This window comes from Leucopleurus acutus, assembly GCF_964270905.1.
Source record: "Leucopleurus acutus genome assembly, chromosome: 10".
In the NCBI taxonomy this organism is placed as follows: Eukaryota; Metazoa; Chordata; class Mammalia; order Artiodactyla; family Delphinidae; genus Leucopleurus; species Leucopleurus acutus.
Genome location: NC_139153.1, coordinates 49,532,608 through 49,551,674, shown reverse-complemented (window position 1 = coordinate 49,551,674; position 19,067 = coordinate 49,532,608). Strand labels below are relative to the sequence as shown.

The 19,067-nt window shown below is 41.2% G+C and overlaps 2 protein-coding genes across 5 annotated transcripts in view; one reads left to right on the top strand and one right to left on the bottom strand.

Moving 5' to 3' along the window:
• The window catches only part of MLH1 (mutL homolog 1), a 51,557-nt gene extending 47,194 nt beyond the window's left edge, over window positions 1–4,363 (bottom strand). Inside the window, exons 1-3 of the mRNA XM_082848473.1 lie at window positions 4,166–4,363; window positions 2,266–2,356; window positions 21–119 (exon numbers count right to left, since the gene is read on the bottom strand). Of these exons, the coding sequence (XP_082704599.1) occupies window positions 21–119; window positions 2,266–2,356; window positions 4,166–4,281 (306 nt within the window). The 5' untranslated portion in view covers window positions 4,282–4,363. The remainder of the gene's footprint in view (window positions 1–20; window positions 120–2,265; window positions 2,357–4,165) is intronic.
• Window positions 4,364–4,696: 333 nt separating this feature from the next.
• Window positions 4,697–12,523, top strand: EPM2AIP1 (EPM2A interacting protein 1). 4 transcript variants are annotated; one of them, XM_082848461.1, is made up of 3 exons: window positions 4,697–7,369; window positions 10,650–10,678; window positions 11,362–12,523. In XM_082848461.1, the coding sequence occupies exon 1, from the start codon at window positions 4,766–4,768 to the stop codon at window positions 6,590–6,592; it is 1,827 nt and encodes a 608-aa protein (XP_082704587.1). In that variant the 5' UTR covers window positions 4,697–4,765; the 3' UTR covers window positions 6,593–7,369; window positions 10,650–10,678; window positions 11,362–12,523. The 4 variants fall into 4 exon arrangements, with proteins under 4 accessions (XP_082704587.1, XP_082704586.1, XP_082704584.1 ...); XM_082848460.1 differs by having other exon boundaries at window positions 10,650–12,523; XM_082848458.1 differs by having other exon boundaries at window positions 4,697–8,053; window positions 10,650–12,523.
• Window positions 12,524–19,067: the final 6,544 nt, after the last annotated feature.

Below are 19,067 nucleotides of genomic sequence, written 5' to 3'. Positions count from 1 at the left end.
TTCTTCAATCCTCAGCTTACCTCACCCCGAAAGCCATAGGTAGAAATATGAGCTAAATCCTCAAAGGACTGCAGTTTACTTGTGGTGAACCTCTCACACACAATCTCCAGATCTTCTTTCTAGAAGGTGCAAAAAAATCAGTGAATAATTATGTTACTCATTTTTCCAAATCTTTTTTAATTTCCCTCTTCTTGATTGAATCCAGGAAGACATTCCTCTTGGGAGAAGAGTTCTAAATCAGCAGGAGCCTCCTCTCTGGACATCCAGAACTCCACTCGGTCCTGCTGCTCCTTCTTCCTCTCTCGCCTCATTCCTCAGCCTCATTTGCTGCTTCTGTCTCATCTCCCCTGAGAGTGGATAATTCACAGTTCCATCCCTGGACCTCTGCTCTGTCTACACTCGCTGTCTTGATGATATCACCCAGGCTCACAGATTTTACAAAAATCATTACTGTATTAGAAAACTTCTTTATTAAAAATCTATAGGTACATTTAATTGTAGTAAAATATACATGACAAAATTTACCATTTTAACCCTCTTTAAGTGTACAGTTCTGTGGCATGAAGTACATTCACATTGCTGTGCAACCATCACCAACATCCATGTCCAGAACTCTTTCATCTCCACAAACAAACTGTACCCATTAAACAAAAGCTCTCAGGACTTCCCTGGTGGTCCAGTGGTTAGGGTTTCATGATTCCATTGCAGGGGGCAAGGGTTCAATCCCTGGTCGGGGAACTAAGATGATCCCGCAGGCCATGTGGTGCAGGCCCCCAACCCCCTGGAAACCACCATTCTACTTTCTGATTCTATGCATTTAGCTACCCTAGGTACCTCATACAAGTGGAATCATACAGTATTTGTCCTTTTGTGACTGGCTAATTTCACTTAGCATACTGTCTTCAAGGTTCATCCACGTAGTAGCACTTGTCAAAATCTCACTCCTTTGTAAGGATGAATAACATTTCATTGTATCTATCACATTTTGTTTATCCATTCATCTGTTGATACTTGGGTTGCCTCCACCTTTTGGTTATCATGAATATGTTGCTATGAACATGAGTGTGCAAATCTCTTCAAGGCCCTGCTTTCAACTCTTTTGGGTATATACCCAGAAGTGGAATTGCTGGGTCATACGGCAATTGTTTGTTTTAAGGAACCACCATACCATTTTCCACAATGGCTGTACTATTTTATATTCCCACCAGCAACATACAAGAGTTCCAATTTCTCAACATCCTTGTCAATATTTTTAATTTTTATTGTAGTTGAAATATTTGGTTTTTATTAATTACTTAATTAATTATAACAGCCATCCTAGTGAATGTCAAGTGGTATCTCACTGCAATGTTTATTTGTAGTTCCCTAGTTACCAGTCATGCTGAGCTTCTCTTTATGAGTCTCATGGCTTTTAATACCATCAAAATGGAATACACCAAATTTTTATCTCCAGACTCATACATGTATCCAACTAACAGGCATCTTAAGTTCAACATACCCCAAAATGAATTTCTGATCTTCCCCCAAACCTGCTTGTTCCATAGCCTTCTCAAGAGTAAATGGCAACTCTTTTTTTTCTATTTGCACAGGCCAAAACCTTGAAGTCATTCTTGACTCCTCTTCTTCTTACTCCCTGTACAAGCAAATTCTGAGAGCTTTGGTCTTCATCATCAACCCAGAATCTCACTGCTTCTTACATCTCTGTCACAACCAAACCGGTCCTGTCCGGTCCTTCTATCCTGTCCTGCTACAGTCTATTTTCTGCATTGCAGACAAAAGAGTTCTTATAAAACTTGCCAAAGCATGTCACCTCTTTGCTTAAAACCCTCTAAAGAGTATCCCACCTCATCCAGAGTAAAAGCCAAATATTTTACAACATCCTACAAGGTCCTACATGCTCAGCCTGGTTATCCTTCAGACCTCATTTCCTTTTAGGCTTCCACTCCCTCCACCACCCGTTCTAGACATACCAACCCCCTTGCTAGTCCTTAAGCGTGTCATGCAAGCTTCCATTTCGTGGTTTTTGTGTGTATTGTTCTCTTTGCTCAGGACACTCAACCTTTAAAGTTTCATGACTCGCTCCTTGACCTCCTTATTCTCCTGAACAGTACCCAGCATGGAGTAGGTACTCAATAAATATTTATTTTTCAAACAATCCCATCCATAAAAGCCTAAAGTTTCCAGAACAGGGAGAAGTCCCACCACTTCCTGCAGATGTAGCACACGAAGGACACAAACATCCTGCCGCTCTGAGGTTTTCCTTACCCTGATCCCGGTGCCATTGTCTTGGATCTGAATCAACTTCAGGCCTCCCTCTTTAATAACCACTTGAATACTTGTGGATTTTGCATCTAAACTGGCAAATCAAACAAAAAAATAATAATTTATTAGTCTGCAACTACTCTAATGCACATATTTTAATACGAGTCAGGGGATAAGAACAAATTCCAGACAAATATAAGACTCAGTGTGTTTTCCTTTGTCTCACAGGCTCTGTGACTACATTGTTATCAGTTTACATGCTGTGTGAGAGAGAGGGAAGGAAGAGAGGGACGGAGTGGGGAACCATCATTTCCAATTGGACATTCGGCAACTTTTCTGTTCCTCTAGGAAAAAAAGAAAGGGAAGTTAGAAGTGGGACCTTTTAGTACATGCCTCTTTCTTACCTACTTTTCAACTAATTCTACCATCTGTTACTCAAACTTTATTCAGCCTCACGCTCCTAAATGACCCTTATAAAATGTCATTAAAAAAAATTCTAAATGTTTTTCTCTACTATTTTCTTTATGCAAATATATTTATGTTGGGGGAAAGAAAAAGTGGCAGTGCAGAAAGCTCTTTAAGAAGTCAATACATCTTTTTATTCCTTCAAAGAGTAACCTACAAGCATAGAGCACCTACAGAGCTACAGAAAATAAATCCAGACTGAGGCTGCATGAGAAAGAAAAGTTTCCTCCTCACACAGAAAATTCTTTATTCAGAAATAAGATATTAAGTTACTTAAATATTAAAGATCTTTCTCAGGAGCCCCTGAATTGAAGTTGTACTTAGCCGTCTTGACTTACGTATTAAAAAGAGCATAACTGGACTCCATACAAAATCTCTGCTTAGAGAATTCTAATCCACTGATCTAATATGTGTAGTGTTGCTGTAGTCTTCTGGCACAGTACAGTAACAGGCCTAAATCGTTCTGTCAGTTAATTCTAACACTGCAGAAACAAAAGCCAGCCTTTGTGAATTTAAAGTCAAAAGGAGAAACCATCCCCAGTCTCCCTGCTCCTTCTTTTGTCTACCTTCTAATTCTCTTCCTTTCTCTCAGTGGTCCTTTCAGACCCACTGTTCTTTCAGTCCCATTACCCACGATGGTTGTTTGTGTTTTCACAACAATCCCTTTACAAACCTACCAATCTTCGCTGGGACATTTTTTTCCTTTTAACGTATAGATTTTATTAACATCAATGCATTTTAACACAAAGGATCTGACATAACGTTTAGGTACACTATGAGCCTCTGTCCTTTTTAAAGTTTACAGTTTACACCCAACTTTCTTTCCACGTTTTTAATCTCCTTCCACAAGGTTTGTGTGACAGTTCTAAACTTCAGAATCCATAAAATCAGGTATCTTCAAAGTGACCCCGCAAAAAGTAAAGGGCAGGAAAATCCTAAGTCGGGTCAATCACTTGGCAATAGGGAAATCACAAGTTAAACCCCAAGTCCATCGAACTCTCCTAAAATCTCAGCAATTTATTTAGAATAAAACTCAAAATGAATCGTACTTCTGAATGTAGATGGATGACTTCCGGAATAAGCAAGAAACTGATAACACATAGTAACCTCTGAAGGATGAAGGAAGTTTTTTTCCTTTTAAATTATAAAATTTTTATACATTTAAAAATTTGCACCTTCCGCATATATAATTTTTAAAGGACTTCTCTTAATGACAACATGAAAATATTGTGTAACCCTCTCCTTGCCCCGCAACAACTCTAAAGTCTCGCGAGGACGCTCGAGGACCCGTGAGGGGCGAAGGCAAGACCCCCGGCCTCCGCCGCCGCGGCCCTGCGCCGCACACGCCTTGGCTCCGGGCAGGGAGGCGTGTCCGCCCTATCCTGAGCATCGGCCCGTTAAGTCGTAGCCTCTAAGGAAGCCTTGACTCCCTTCGTACCAGTTCTCTATCATCTCCTTGATGGCATTAGCCGGGCGCTGGATAACTTCCCCTGCCGCGATGCGGTTCACCACTGTCTCGTCCAGCCGCCGGATAACCCCCGCTACCAGCGACATTTTGGCGCCAGAGGAGCCCGAGTCACGGAGAGAAGCTAACTCCAAGTGCCTTCAGCCAATCCCCTTAGAGCTTCATGCCCACATCTTTCCATCAACTCTGCTGACGCCGTCCTGCCCCACCCTCTAGCGGCAGCGCCGCTTCCGGGACAGTGAGCTATTGATTGGGCAGCGTGAATGCCAGTCAAATACGTGAGTTCCGGTTCTCTTAGTCCCGCCCTAAAGCGCCTTCAGTCCACTTTGCAGCTAGAAGGATGTGCGCCTGCGCACTAAAAACCGCTGTCCACTCTTCCTATTGGCTCATGTTTGGGGCAGAGGAATACGAAATCTCCAGCCAATAGGAACAGAGGTGTCGGAGCCGCAGGTTGGTGTCCCCAGCTGGGGTGATCTGGCGCAGAGTGGAGGAGGCGCTTGCGGCTCGCTCCTGCTCCTCCCCTCTCCTTGCGGCCTTCCGGAGGTCTGCCCAGCTCCTGTGGCCTCCCGTGAAATGTGGATGACGCCCAAGAGGAGCAAAATGGAAATCGACGAGTCTCGGGGGTTCCGGGCCGAGTGGACACAGCGGTACCTAGTGGTGGAGGCTCCGGAGGGCGAGGGCGCCCTATGCCTGGTGTGTCGCCGCCTGGTCGTAGCCACCGGCGAACCCGACGTCAGGCACCACTACGAGGCCGAGCACGACTATTACGAGCGGTATGTGGCGGAGGGCGAGCGCGCGGCCCTGGTGGAGCGTCTGCGTCAGGGCGACTTGCCCGAGGCCGCCCCGCTCACTCCGGAGGAGAGAGCTGCTCGTGCAGGTCTCGGGCTCGCCCGCCTCTTGGCCTTGAAGGGTTGCGGCTGGGGCGAGGGGGACTTTGTGCACCGGTGCATGGAGGTGATGCTGAGAGATGTGCTGCCCGATCACGTAAGCGTTCTGGATGGCATTGATTTATCTCCGGAGATCACGCGGCAGAGGGTCCTGGACATTAACCAAAATCTACGCAGTCAGCTTTTTAACCGAGCCAAGGACTTTAAAGCCTATTCCCTTGCCTTGGATGACCAGGCTTTTGTGGCCTATGAGAACTACCTCCTGGTCTTTGTCCGCGGCGTAGGCCACGATTTGGAGGTGCAAGAAGAGCTTCTGACCATAATCAACCTGACTCATCACTTCAGTGTTGGTGCCCTCATGGCGGCAATCCTTGAGGCCCTACAGACGGCAGGGCTTAGCCTGCAGCGGATGGTTGGACTGACCACGACCCACACTCTGAGGATGATTGGTGAGAACTCAGGACTGGTGTCATACATGAGAGAAAAGGCTGTAAGCCCCAACTGTTGGAATGTGATCCATTATTCAGGATTTCTTCACTTGGAACTGTTGAGCTCCTACGATGTAGATGTTAATCAAATCGTAAATGCCATATCTGAATGGATAGTTTTAATTAAGACCAGAGGCGTTAGGCGGCCGGAATTTCAGGCTTTACTAACTGAATCTGAATCAGAGCACGGTGAAAGGGTTAATGGACGCTGTCTGAACAATTGGCTTAGAAAAGGGAAGACTTTAAAACTAATATTTTCCTTAAGAAAAGAGATAAAAACATTCTTGGTTTCGATAGGGGCAACAACGGTCCATTTCACAGACCACGAATGGCTTTGTGACTTTGGCTTCTTGGTGGATATTATGGACCACCTTCGAGAACTCAGCGAACTATTGAGAGTGAGTAAAGTCTTTGCTGCTGCTGCCTTTGACCATATTTGTGCGTTTGAAGTGAAGCTGAATTTACTTCAGAGACATATTGAGGAAAAAAATCTAACACACTTTGCCGCCTTGAGCCAAGTTGTTGATGAGCTTAAAGGGCATCTTCAAGAAGACGAAAAAATACTCGATCCTGATAGGTATCGAGTGGTGATCTGTCGCCTACAAAAAGAGTTTGAGAGACATTTCAAGGACCTCAAGTTTATTAAAAAGGACTTAGAACTTTTTGCAAATCCATTTAGCTTTAAACCTGAATATGCACCTATTTCAGTAAGGGTGGAGCTAACAAAACTTCAGGCAAATACTAACCTTTGGAACGAATACAGAACCAAAGACTTAGGGCAGTTCTATGCCGGATTGTCTGCTGAATCTTACCCGATTATCAAAGGGGTTGCCTGTAAGGTGGCATCCTTGTTTGATAGTAGCAAAATCTGTGAAAAGGCTTTTTCATATTTGACTCGGAACCAACACACTTTAAGCCAGCCATTGACAGACGAACACCTCCATGCCCTGTTTCGGATTGCCACCACTGAAATAGAGCCGCATTGGGATGATCTTGTGAGACGAAGAAATGAATCAAATCCATAAACTTTTGTAGTACAACATTGAAACACTCAACAAGAATCCAATTCTGAAAGCAAACATCTGTTTGATTTTCAAGTTTACTAATTTGGATTGTGGGAAAGCACCACATTATTCATCCAAATTGATCACAATTCAGATTCTTCAGACATATTTTTTTTTCCATATCAAGAGGCAGCATGGGACTGAAACATGCAGACACCTTTTTTTAAAACTTAATTTGATGGCAAAGTCATTATCTTTTGCTTTTATGATACAACTGTTTTTAAAGACATTTAGTACTAATAATGTGAGTTGAATTAGAAGTCTGTTTTTAAGGTGTTTCGAAGAAACTTTAGCTCTTATTTTAACAAAGTGTTAAAATTCTGATGCATATAGTCTGAAATTATCAACTGCTTAAATATATGTTTGAGCCAATTTGCAGAAACTCGCATAGCAAGTGCAGAAGTTTCTGAAAAGGAGGAACATACGTACAGTGGAGGTATTTTGTCAAACTGTCAGAATGTTTGAGACTATTTTTTTAGACATATTTCTGAGTCTGAAGTAAATATTGACATATTTCCTCCCTCTCACCTCCCTCCCACCCGCCCTAGCGATAATGATATTACTAATACAGAAAATAAGCACGTAAAATTTTAGTCAGAGGAGCAAGAATTTTTTTTTAATTGCTAGTTTAGGAGGCTTCCTGCAGTCTGGAGATCAGACTAACCGATTTTTGGAGGTTTCCCCTGAATTTTTCACAATTGGGTGCTGTTTTATGAGCTTGCCTACTAAAGGACTACGGTAAGTATAGACTTTTAGGGGTTGCCCGCTAGTAATTCTTTTTTCTACTCTAGACAGTTTGGCCCTGTCAAAAAAGGATGAGGAAAAAAAGATGTTTGCATCCCAGGATCAGGAGGTGTGAGATATTTTAGCTAATTTGTCCTATCTGCATGAGTGTTGCAGCTTTATAAAGAAATCCTGCTTAGAGGAAACCCTTTATTTTAAAGTGATATAATATCAAATGTTGTTTGTTGCTGGAAATGGATTTATTATAAATTTGACACTATCCCACACATTGTGTATTTAAGACAGTGCACAAGTGGAAATATTTAACTCTCAAGAAGCAGCTTTATTTACAGATTGTAGCACTTCCGTATTTCTAAGTGAGACATCTGCTTTGTGCTAAAACAGTAATTTTCAAACTTATGTTAACCATGAAAAGGAAATCTTACAGTAAAGCCAAATATGTGAAATGATTTAAGAAGAGGACCCAACTTAGAGATCCTCTCAAGTACAATTTGAAAACTTGTGTTCAAGTCCTGTCTTAACTATTGTAATGCATTTTTCTGTGGCCACTAATTCAGCAAATTCAAGGAAGCAGAATACAAACAAGAATTTAGAAGGAACCGAAGGCTGAGCTATCAAAATAGATGCCATAAAGAGCCCAGGAACCAAAATTCTGCCAGTGGTTCTCAACCAGAGACGGTATGCCCTCTTTCCAGAGGATGTTGGGAGACATAAAGGGGACTCTTTTAATTGTCACACTTATTGAGGGAAGTTCTGCTGGCATGTCAGCATGAACGACACCCCATCCCCCACAGTGCATAGGACAGCACAGCACAATAAAGACTTATTCCTCCCAGAGTGCCAGTAGACCCCCTGTGTAGATTCTCTTATATTTTGAGGGACAGGGCAAATTACCGGTAGAAGCAGAATTAGAAGGGCAAGTTGGGAAGACTGATAACACTTGATAAGGGACACTAATTCCAACATTCCAAGTTTGGCTGGTAAGATGCAGTCAAGGCCTTGCTAGGTTCTGGTAGCTCACAATAGCATTTATAACTCAGTAATTTGTATTGAACCAGATTAAAGGGCTCTGTTCTATTATACATAATTGGTTTAGGGCAGAAAAGAACGTGTAATGTATTACTAAGATACTTAGCAAGAAGGGTCAAGTTAAGATTTGGGTTAACAGGAAGTAAACTTAAATATCTGGAAAAACAACATAGTGAAAAACCAAACAACAACAACAAAAATCTACCGGTAGTTTCCCAATAGTTTGGCGTATTCTCTTTCATGCAGGTGCTTTATTGAAAGGATAATTGGAAGACCTGAAAGCTGCTTCTGCTTTCTAACCCCAGTTCCTTAAATATTGAACTCTTGTACATTTTGTGAAGTTCCACTATATATTTTGCTTAAGGTAATAATAAGATTAGTTATATAGTCAGTGAATGTGGGGGAGGCATAAGCTAAGAATTTTAAATTCACCCTGAACAATAGAGAATTGCCATAAACTAGTCTTTGTAAAACAGAAAAAAAAAAAGTGTGTATTTTACTGTTTTCTGTACTAAGTAATTCTGTAACTGCATGGCAGTCTTTAAAAATTTCTTTTTATAAAATAGTTGTTAACTAGTCCTGTTGTATCAGTGAATATAGTTAAAATAAGTACTATTTTTAAAAAACTCTGTGTCCCCATATCTCCCATTCCTACTAGTTTTCTTAAAAGATTTGTCTGTGTTTCCACTTTCCCGTATTGCTGCTCAGACTGCTCTACCAAGCTTACTAAGTCCTTGTCAATATTCCTACCCTCTTTACCCCACTGGCCACCCTTCATTAAATACTTGTTTAGTTTGGCTTCAGGGAGATACCATCTCCAAGTATGCTTTCTCAGTCTTCTTTGCAGGTACCTCTTTCCCTTAAACATCTGTGTCCTTGGGATTTTTAAATTTGGTTTTAAGCTGTCTTATTCTACATCATCTCTGTAGCTGATCTCTTTTTTCTTTCATGGCTTCACTTAGCAACTTTATGCAAATGACTCCCAAATTCATAGCTCCTTTCTAGACCTTTCCTGATTCCTATATCTAATTGCTAACTTAAGTCCACTTTGCTGTCTCATAGGCACCACAACATGTCCTTGACCTTGCCCCCCAAACCTGCTCCTCCTTTCCTGGTCCCTCTCTCAGTAAATGGCACCACCACTGCCAACCATTCAGTTGCCCTGACCCAAGCCCCAAAACCAGTTAGCCATGACTTTTCCCTCTTCATCACATCCACTCACACACACCTTTCTGTTAAGCCTGTTGCCTAAACTTTCCTTGATTCTACAATGCTACTATCCTGATCAAGGCCATCAACCTACCTATATTATAGCACGGGCCTTCTCAGGCTCCATTTCTCTGGTTGTGATCCCTTTCACAGTGCAGCCAGATTTTTCCAAAAGACGTATCTGGTCATATCACTCCTCTGCTTTCACCACTGCTCTTAGGATATGGCTGTTCAAGTTTCAGTTTATATGCCACTTCCTCTAGGAAGCCTTCATCAAAACCCTCTAGACTAGGTGCCCCTACTGTGCACTCCCTAAATACCCTGTTCTTCACCAGCCATATACTTAGCACACTTTGTTGTTCCTTCTTATTGATCAGTGCTAGACTGTAAGCTTCACAAGGGCTGGGACCATATATATGCCTGCACACTGCTGTATCTAGTGCTTAGCACAATGCCTGACATTTCAATAAATGTTTGGATGAATAAATACTTGTATAGTGCTTTACGATCTTTGCAGCCCTTTCGTAGTCTCCTTTGACCTTCACAGTGGTCCTGCTGTACCTGCTTGCTGGGTAATTGTTATCCACATATTACAAATCAAGAAATGAAACTAAGTTCTTTGTGACTAGGGAATTGTATTCCTAGAATTTAGTTCAGTGCTTGGCATGTGGCTCAAATATTTACTATGTGAATGTTGTTGAGGAAACAAACTTAGATTGCAGTTTGCCCTAGTAAACGTAAGTAGTAAAGCTGAGTATACTCACATAAATCCACCATGTAATATTGTCTTTACCTCCTTGATGTAGAAGTCTTAATTTTTTTTTTTTAAATTTCTAAAGGGAGGCTTGCAAAGGAACCTGGATGAGAAAGATTGGACAACTATTTAGTGGACTAAAACAATACCTCAGTCATTAAAACGTTGCATTCAGTATTGGAAAAAGATAATGCTGCTTAAGAGTTAATATCCATTTTCCTTCTGTAAGCATCAACCCTAGGAGAAAATGGCATCTTATTTACTTGCTCTTTTCCTTTACAGATAATTTCTGGCTCTTCTGGGATTTTAAAGTAAGTAAATTTAACAAAATGTTAGAAGAATGACTCAGTCAGCCCTTCTGGTCACTAGATATTCAGTTCACTTGCTTTCCTACCTGCAGAATGTCCTCATCACCTCCCCAAGGAAGGTAATCCGAAAGTGACATCTGGTCAATATGTACTTCTTAGATTTGCTACGTTTCTTTGCTTTCTTGTTCGCATGCCTCTCTGAACTTACTTTCTGGGTAACTTGGGCTTTCAGGCTTTGTGGGAGAGCCATACCCTTAGTCTCTTTTTCCCTGAGCCATTTTTTTCCAGTTTAAGGGATTAACCAGTGTTACACTCTTAGTTGGACTTTTAATCTGAGGCCCATTAACTAATTCAGAGGTTTTAATAGTAGATGTGATAGTCATCCAGTGATCTGATCCTTGCTGCAAAAGTGGGTTTTAGTCAACCTTTGGCGTATAGGATTTCTCGCTTTTATCTCTTTGTAATTGAGAAGTAGCTTCTTCCCACCCAGTAAGTACTTGAGTTTGTGAACTCTCTTTATTCCCTTGCTTTTTTGCTTGCAAACTGATTAATTCTTTTCTGAGTTCATCTCTTTCCTGTCTATTTTGTCAAATGGGGCCAACAGCAACCATAACATATTTTGTTTTCTTGTCTTTTTTTTTTTTTTTTTTTCCCCTTCAGTAAAGTATAGATTCTCTGCCTTCCAGGTTCTCTCCGGACAGTTTCATCACTCCATTAACATGCATCGCCCCTGCATAAGTTATTTCTTCCATCTTCCACTAGCAATTTCCTGAATGCCTGCCAACTAAGCCAATGTTCAGTATGCTAGGTTTTTCAAAAACAGAACCAGTTTCTGTATCAGAATGGCCTAGGTTGCTGTGCAGTAACAACCCCAAAATCCCAGCTTTTCTCTTGTAGTTTGGCTAGGGGCTTTGCTCTAAGTCAGGAATTGAAGAACTATGGCCATGGGCAAAATCTGTCCTGCTGCCTGTTACTGTAAATAAAGTTTTATTGGAAAATAGCCTTGCCCGTTTGTTTATGTATTGTCTGGCTGCTTTTGCTCTACAGTGGCAGAGTCGCGTAGTTGTGGAAGAAAGTGTCTGGCCTACAAAGTCTAAAATATTTACTGTGTGACCCTTTACAGAAAATGTTCACTGATCCCTGCTCTAAGTGGTCCTCATTCTAGGACTCAGGCTGACCAAGCAGATATCATGTATGGTGTGGCTGCTCATTTTGGGAAATGAAAAAGTCTGACAAATCACCTATAGGCCGGCCCTTAAAGCACTTTCACTGGCCAAAGGAAATCACGTGGCCACACCAGAGTTCAAGGAGGAGTGTAATCCTTCCTCGTGCCTTGGAAGAGAACCCGAAATACTTGGAAGACAAAACTACCGACTACACATATAGTTATATCTCCCTATTTATAAAATTTCTTTGAAAATATTTTTTCTTTTTAATTGAGGTGAAATTACATTCAGTAAAATGCAAATATTTCATGTACACCTCAGTGGATTTTTATATACACCCTTGAACCCATCACCCAAATCAAGATATTGAACATTTCTCGTACCCCGGTCAGTGCCCTGTGACCCCCACACACACACAAATAACCGCTATTCTGACCTTTATCACCATGGATTACTTTTGTCTGTTTTAAAGCTTCATGTAAACGTAATAATTATATGTACTCTTGTTCAACATTGTGTCTGTGAGTCATCCATGTTGCGTGTAGCAGCAATTCGTTTTTTACTTCTGTGTAGTATACCATTGTATGACTTATACCACAATTTATGAATCCATTCTACTGTTGATGGAAATTTTAGTTGTTTCCAGTTTGTGGTTATTATGAATAAAGTTGCTATGAACATTTTTGTGTCTGTCTTTCAGTGAACGTGAGCACCCATTTTTCTTGGTATTCTCCTTGGTATATACCCTGCTTCCATACTTCCCTCATAATTATTCGCACAGCAACTAAACTGATGCTTAATTTTAAAATATAAATCAGCATGCCAGTCCTCTGTTCAGAATCCTCCAGTGGCTTACTATCACAATTAGAATAAGATCCAAGGTCTATCATGGTCTGCAAGATCTGTACCCACACACACCCTTTTTCTTCCTACCCCATCTTATATCATAACCTTTATCCCTTCCCTTCCCCCAACTTGCTCTGCTCTGTACTAGACACTGCTGGTAAGTTGGGGATTGAAGATAAATGGCTTGACCCCGTCCTTAAAGTGGTTGTAGTCTACATAGATAATTTTAACAAGCCATGACACTGATTTACGTTAAGTCAATTGCTAGTTCTGTAGGCAAATACGCCCTATGATTAAAATAATTAGTATAACATAATTTACAATAATATTTAACTCCTGGAAGGGATTTAGAGAAGTAAGATTAAAATGTAAAACCCTGTTGATAAATTCAAGAAATGTGTAAGTTCTTGCATTTTAGTTCCACTGATTATGAATTAGAGTTCACCAACTTGGTTACATTATTACAATTTACTATTACATGTTCACTTCCATGAGGGGTAGGTGGGGGCTGAGAGGGGTGAACAGGGGTGAGAAGGCATTGGAATAAATAAGTGCTGATATTAAGCACAGTCCAAAATAGCAGTCATAACAAAGCCCTCCTTAAATTATTGGTACATTATTGGTTATTATAAAATAACTGAAAGAATTCGACTTAAGCACTTACCACATTTTTTATAACTTTACTGATGTATCGATACAATGAAGTAACAATAAACTGCACATATTTAAAGTATAAAATTTGATTTGTTTTGACATAAATGCATGAAACTCACCACAATCAAAATATTTCCTCACCTGCAAAAGTTTGCCATTTGGTTTTGACTAATGGGAAGGAAATTTTACTCCAATTTAAGGGGGAGGATGTCTCTCAGAACCACCACTGTCAACTTCCCTCCATTTACCAGCCAGCCTCGTACACCTCCGTGGCTCTCCATCACTACCCCACTCCAGGGCCATTGACCAACTAACCCAGTCTCATATGCCAGTTCCACATTTCCGGGCCTGAACTTGTGGCAGTTCAGTCTTTGATGTCTTCCCTGAGGCCAGAGTGATGGTTGTGAAGGGAACGGTCCCATAACGTATTTGATAGGGATTTCTGATTGTGAGAACCAAGAAGCACTAGCTTAAAGGGAAAGAAGGGAATGCTTAGAGAAATACAGAAGTATTTTACAGAAGCCATGTGGGGGAATTGAATTCAGTGGTCATTCAGCAATTATTTAATGAAGGCCCGCTAGAGCCAGGCACTGGTCTGGACACTGGAGATTCAGATTTTGAAGCCAAATAAATTTCCTACCCTCATGGATCTCGTGTGTTCCCTCTGCACGTCTGCTTCATTCTTCTCTCTGAACACCAGCCTCCACTGCTCATATATATATTTTTAATGGGAGAACACTGTTATGACTGGAAAGATATTTTTCTTAAAAGGGGTCCATAACATACACTCCAGTCCTGCGATTGGGGTGGGTTGAAGAGGAAGACTCTACAAAAGAGTTTGGGCTGGGCAGACACACCAAAAGTTGTCTATCACATCTCTGGTGGTTAAGCAACCATTGATATTCAAAACCATTCCAATGGATTTATTGTCTCCTGTTATCAGAGTTCTCATTGATCCTTCTGAGTCAGAATTTATAGAACTGAATGTTAAAGAATCCATGGAAAGCTCATTTATCCCAACTCCTTTACAGGTAAAGAAATTGGGTCCCAGATTGGGGGCTAAGGTTATTCTGAATTACGCAGCAGAACCGGTTCCCCCTCAAGGGATACACATAACAATATCTTTGAGCTGTTTAGCAGATACTGAAACGCCCACTAGGTGGGAGAAGTTAAGGACGGTATGCCACCCACAAGCATGTAGACCCCAGGCTAGTTGGAACCAGAAGGTTGATGATGCTGACTCCCACTTACCTCACCACCAACCAATCAGAAGAATGTCCACAAGCTGATCATCCCCTCTTTGAACGATTACTATAAAACGTCTCACTACCCCTCTAGGTTGGGACACAGAGTTTTGAGGACATTAGCCCTCTGTGGCCCCCTTTGCCTGGCAAAGCAATAAAGCTATTCTTTTCTACTTCACCCAAAACTCTGTCTCTGAGATTTAATTCAGTGTCGGGGGCCAGAGGCTGAATTCAGCTTCATTCTGAAACAGTTTAAATACTGTACATATTACCAGTTTCCGGAGGGCTTTGGTGGGGAGCAGGGCACAGCCTTTAAAAGAATGACAGAGCCGTTGAGGATACAACAAAACTGGTTAAAACCAACTAGGTCCAAGATGGTCAAAAATTCAACTTCCAGTAGACCTTGAGCCTCATTATGCGCTCATTGTAGCATATTAGCATATGCTAAAGAACACACCCACAGGCACCATGACAGTTCCGAGCCTCCCATAAAAGGCTCAAAAGTGGATGGTGGCCCAATTCCTGGAAATCCCTGCCCCTTCCCCAAGCTAGTTGGAATAATTCTCCCACTCATTAGCCTATGAAATTACCCAGCCCCTAAAAACAAACTATCCCATATTCTGGGGCCGCTCTCGCCTTCTGAGACGACCTACACTCTATGGAGTATCTCAATAAACCTGCTTTCACTTTACTACGCAAAGCCCCATTTGGTGGCCCGTCCCAGGAACTCACCTGAGACCTGGGTCATGACCATCCTCTCGCACCCCATTTTCCTGCAACCTCTTTACAAAGGATTTTTTAAAAAAATAGACACTTTATTATATACACAGGTGATAAAATCCCAGACTCACCGTTAGGCATATAAATATAGACCCTGCTAAATATTTAATATTATCAAGCTTGTACAACTTGAGCATGGTTTTGAGGCCAGCAACCTCAATGTCTATCTAAATGGGGGTCTGATCTTGCTAAGATGTACTATCACTTTTTTTTATTGGAGTATAATTGCTTGACAATGTTGGGTTAGTTTCTGCTGTAAAACAAAGTGAATCAGCTATATGTATACATACATCCCCTCCCTCTTGAGCCTCCCTCCCACCCCCCGATCCTACCCTTCTAGGTCATCACAAAGCACCGAGCTGAGTTCCCTGTGCTACACAGCAACTTCCCACTAACTATTTTACACTGGTAGTGTATTCATGTCAGTGCTACTCTCTCAGTTTGTCCCACCCTCCCTTTCCCCATCCCCCATGTCCACAAGTCAGTTCTCTATGTCTGCGTCTCTTTTCGTGCCCTGCAATAGGTTCATCAGTACCATTTGTTTTTCTCTTTCTGACTTCACTCTGTATGACAGACTCTAGGTTCATCCACATCACTACAAATGACCCTACTTCATCCCTTGTACGGCTGAGTAATGTTCCACTGTATATATGTACCACATCTTCTTTATCTATTCATCTGTCGGTGGACATTTAGGTTGCTTCCAAGTCCTGGCTATGGTAAATAGTGCTGCAATGAACATTGGGGTACATGTATCTTTTTGAATTATGTTTTTCTCAGGATACATGCCCAGTAGTGGGATTGCTGGGTCATATGGTAGTTCTATTTTCAGTCTTTTAAGGAACCTCCATACTGTTCTCCATAGTGGCTGTATCAATTTACATTCCCACCAACAGTGCAAGAGGGTCACCTTTTCTCCACACCCTCTCCAGCATTTATTGTTTGTAGATTTTTCTTATTATTTATTTTTATTTATTTATTATTTTTTGGCTGTGTTGGGTCTTTGCTGCTGCGCGTGGGCTTTCTCTAGTTGTGGCAAGTGGGGGCTGCTCTTCATTGCGGTGCGCGGGCTTCTCATTGCAGTGGCTTCTCTTGGTGCAGAGCACGGACTCTAAGCGTGCAGTCTTTAGTAGTTGTGGCTCACAGGCTCAGTAGTTGTGGATCGTGGGCTCTAGAGTGCAAGCTCAGTAGTTGTGGCACACGGGATTAATTGCTCTGTGGCGTGTGGGATCTTCCCGGGCCAGGGCTCGAACCCGTGTCCCCTATTGGCAGGTGGATTCTTAACCACTGAGCCACCAGGGAAGTCCCATTTGTAGATTTTTTGATGATGGCCATTCTGACTGGTATGAGGTGATACCTCATTGTGGTTTTGATTTGCATTTCTCTAATAATTAGTGATGTTGAGCATCTTTTCATGTGTTTACTGGCCATCTGTATGCCTTCTTTGGAGAAATGTCTATTTAGATCTTCTGCCCATTTTTTGATTGGGTTGTTTGTTTTTTTTGATACTGAGCTGCATGAGCTGCTTGTATATTTTGGAGATTAATCCTTTGTCAGCTGCTTCATTTGCAAGTATTTTCTCCCATTCGGAGGGTTGTCTTTTCATCTTGTTTATGGCTTCCTTTGCAATGCGACAGCTTTTAAATTTAATTAGGTCCCTTTTCTTTTAATAAATTGATTTATTTTATTTATTTATTTTTCGTTGCGTTGGGTCTTCATTGCTGCGTGCAGGCTTTCTCTAGTTGCGGCAAGCGGGGGCTACTCTTCGTTGTGGTGTGCAGGCTTCTCATTGCAGTGGCTTCTCTTGTTGCAGAGCATGGGCTATAGGCGCACAGGCTTCAGTAGTTGTGGCACATGGGCTCAGCAGTTGTGGCTCACAGGCTCTAGAGCGCAGGCTCAGTAGTTGTGGCGCACGGGCTTAGTCACTCCACGGCATGTGGGATCTTCCCGGACAAGGGCTCGAACCCGTGTCCCCTGCATTAGCAGGCGGACTCTTAACCACTGCACCACCAGGGAAGCCCCCCATTTATTATTAGTAAATCTACTTCTTACCTATCACTTTGCCTCTCGCTGATTTCCTTCTGCAGCAAGACACAAAGAACCTGAGCTTCATTAAGTCCTGAGACCAGGTGTGTGGTTTCAGTTGGAAGATTGTGGGTTCGACTCCCATCTGAGGTGTGGTTTCAACAGGGCTTACACAGAAAGCCTTTAGGAATCTAGAATTCTTTGAGATATTGCTACATGAGGTATATAATAAAAATATAAAATTTTCATATTTTGATGTGTATTCTGAAACAGTCTAAATACTGTATACACCTGTTTCTGGAGGGTTTGGAAAAAGTTATCTGAAAAGAATGAGACTGCAGCCACTTTAGGGAGTTCTCTGACAGTTTTTGCATTTCCTCTTATGTCTCTTGTATATTGAATTAATTCCAATTTTTGGAATTTTCCCAGGAAATTTTCCATTAAATGAAGGTTTCCAAATTTATCAAGTTGTTCATAGCATTTTTATTTTATCTCCTTGGTATCGCTGGTTATACTCTCTCTCTCTCTCATTCCCAATGTTTGAGCTTTCTTTTTCTTAATTAGCCTCATTGCAGATTTTTTTTTTTGCCCTTTTCAAAGAATTTGTTTCCGTGTTAATATATCAGTACCATTATTTTCTAATTCATTGATTTCTGCTTGTATTTTCTTTAATTCATTCTTCCTATTTTCTTATTCATTTTTTCTGTTAATGTATTTTTCCCTCATCCTTGAGATGAATATTTTTACACTTTGTTTATTAACTAACCTATCCTCATTGTACCTCAAACCTATTATCAATATAAAATAAAATTTTAAGACCTATATTATGCGTTTCATTGCCCTGAATTATTTGACTGGTATGGATACTTTGACATGCCACAATACCTCTTTTAGCCCTGAAGTTTTTATTTCATCTTTAAAAAAACAAGAACATTTTCTTCTATAATTACAATGCTACTGTCACACCTATAATAATTCTTCGACAAAAACTAATGCCTAGTCCATATTCACATGTTCCCATTTGTTTGTAAAAATTACTTTTTTTTAAAACATCTTTATTGGAGTATAATTGCTTTACAATGGTGTGTTAGTTTCTGCTGTATTACAAAGTGAATCAGCTATACATATACATATATCTCCATATCTCCTCCCTCTTGCATCTCCCTCCCACCCTTCCTATCCCACCCCTCTAGGTGGTCACAAAGCGCCGACCTGATCTCCCTGTGCTATGCGGCTGCTTCCCACTAGCTAGCTATTTTACATTTGGTAGTGTATATATGTCCATGCCACTCTCTCACTTTGTCCCAGCTTACCCTTCCCCCTCCCCATATCCTCAAGTCCATTCTCTACATCTGCATGATTATTCCTGTCCTGCCCCTAGGTTCTTCAGAACCTTTTTTTTTTTTTTTGAGATTCCATGTATATGTGTTAGCATACAATATTTATTTTTCTCTTTCTGACTTACTTCACTCTGTATGACAGTCTATAGCTCCATCCACCTCACTACAAATAACTCAATTTCGTTTCTTTCTATGGCTGAGTAATATTCCATTGTATATATGTGCCACATCTTCTTTACCTATTCATCTGTTGATGGACATCTAGGTTGCTTCCATATCCTGGCTATTGTAAATAGAGCTGCAATGAACATTGTGGTACATGACTCTTTTTTGAATT

Excerpts from the sequence above, each read along its gene's own strand:
- EPM2AIP1 (XM_082848461.1), top strand. The coding sequence starts at position 4,766 with ATGTGGATGACGCCCAAGAGGAGCAAAATGGAAATCGACGAGTCTCGG.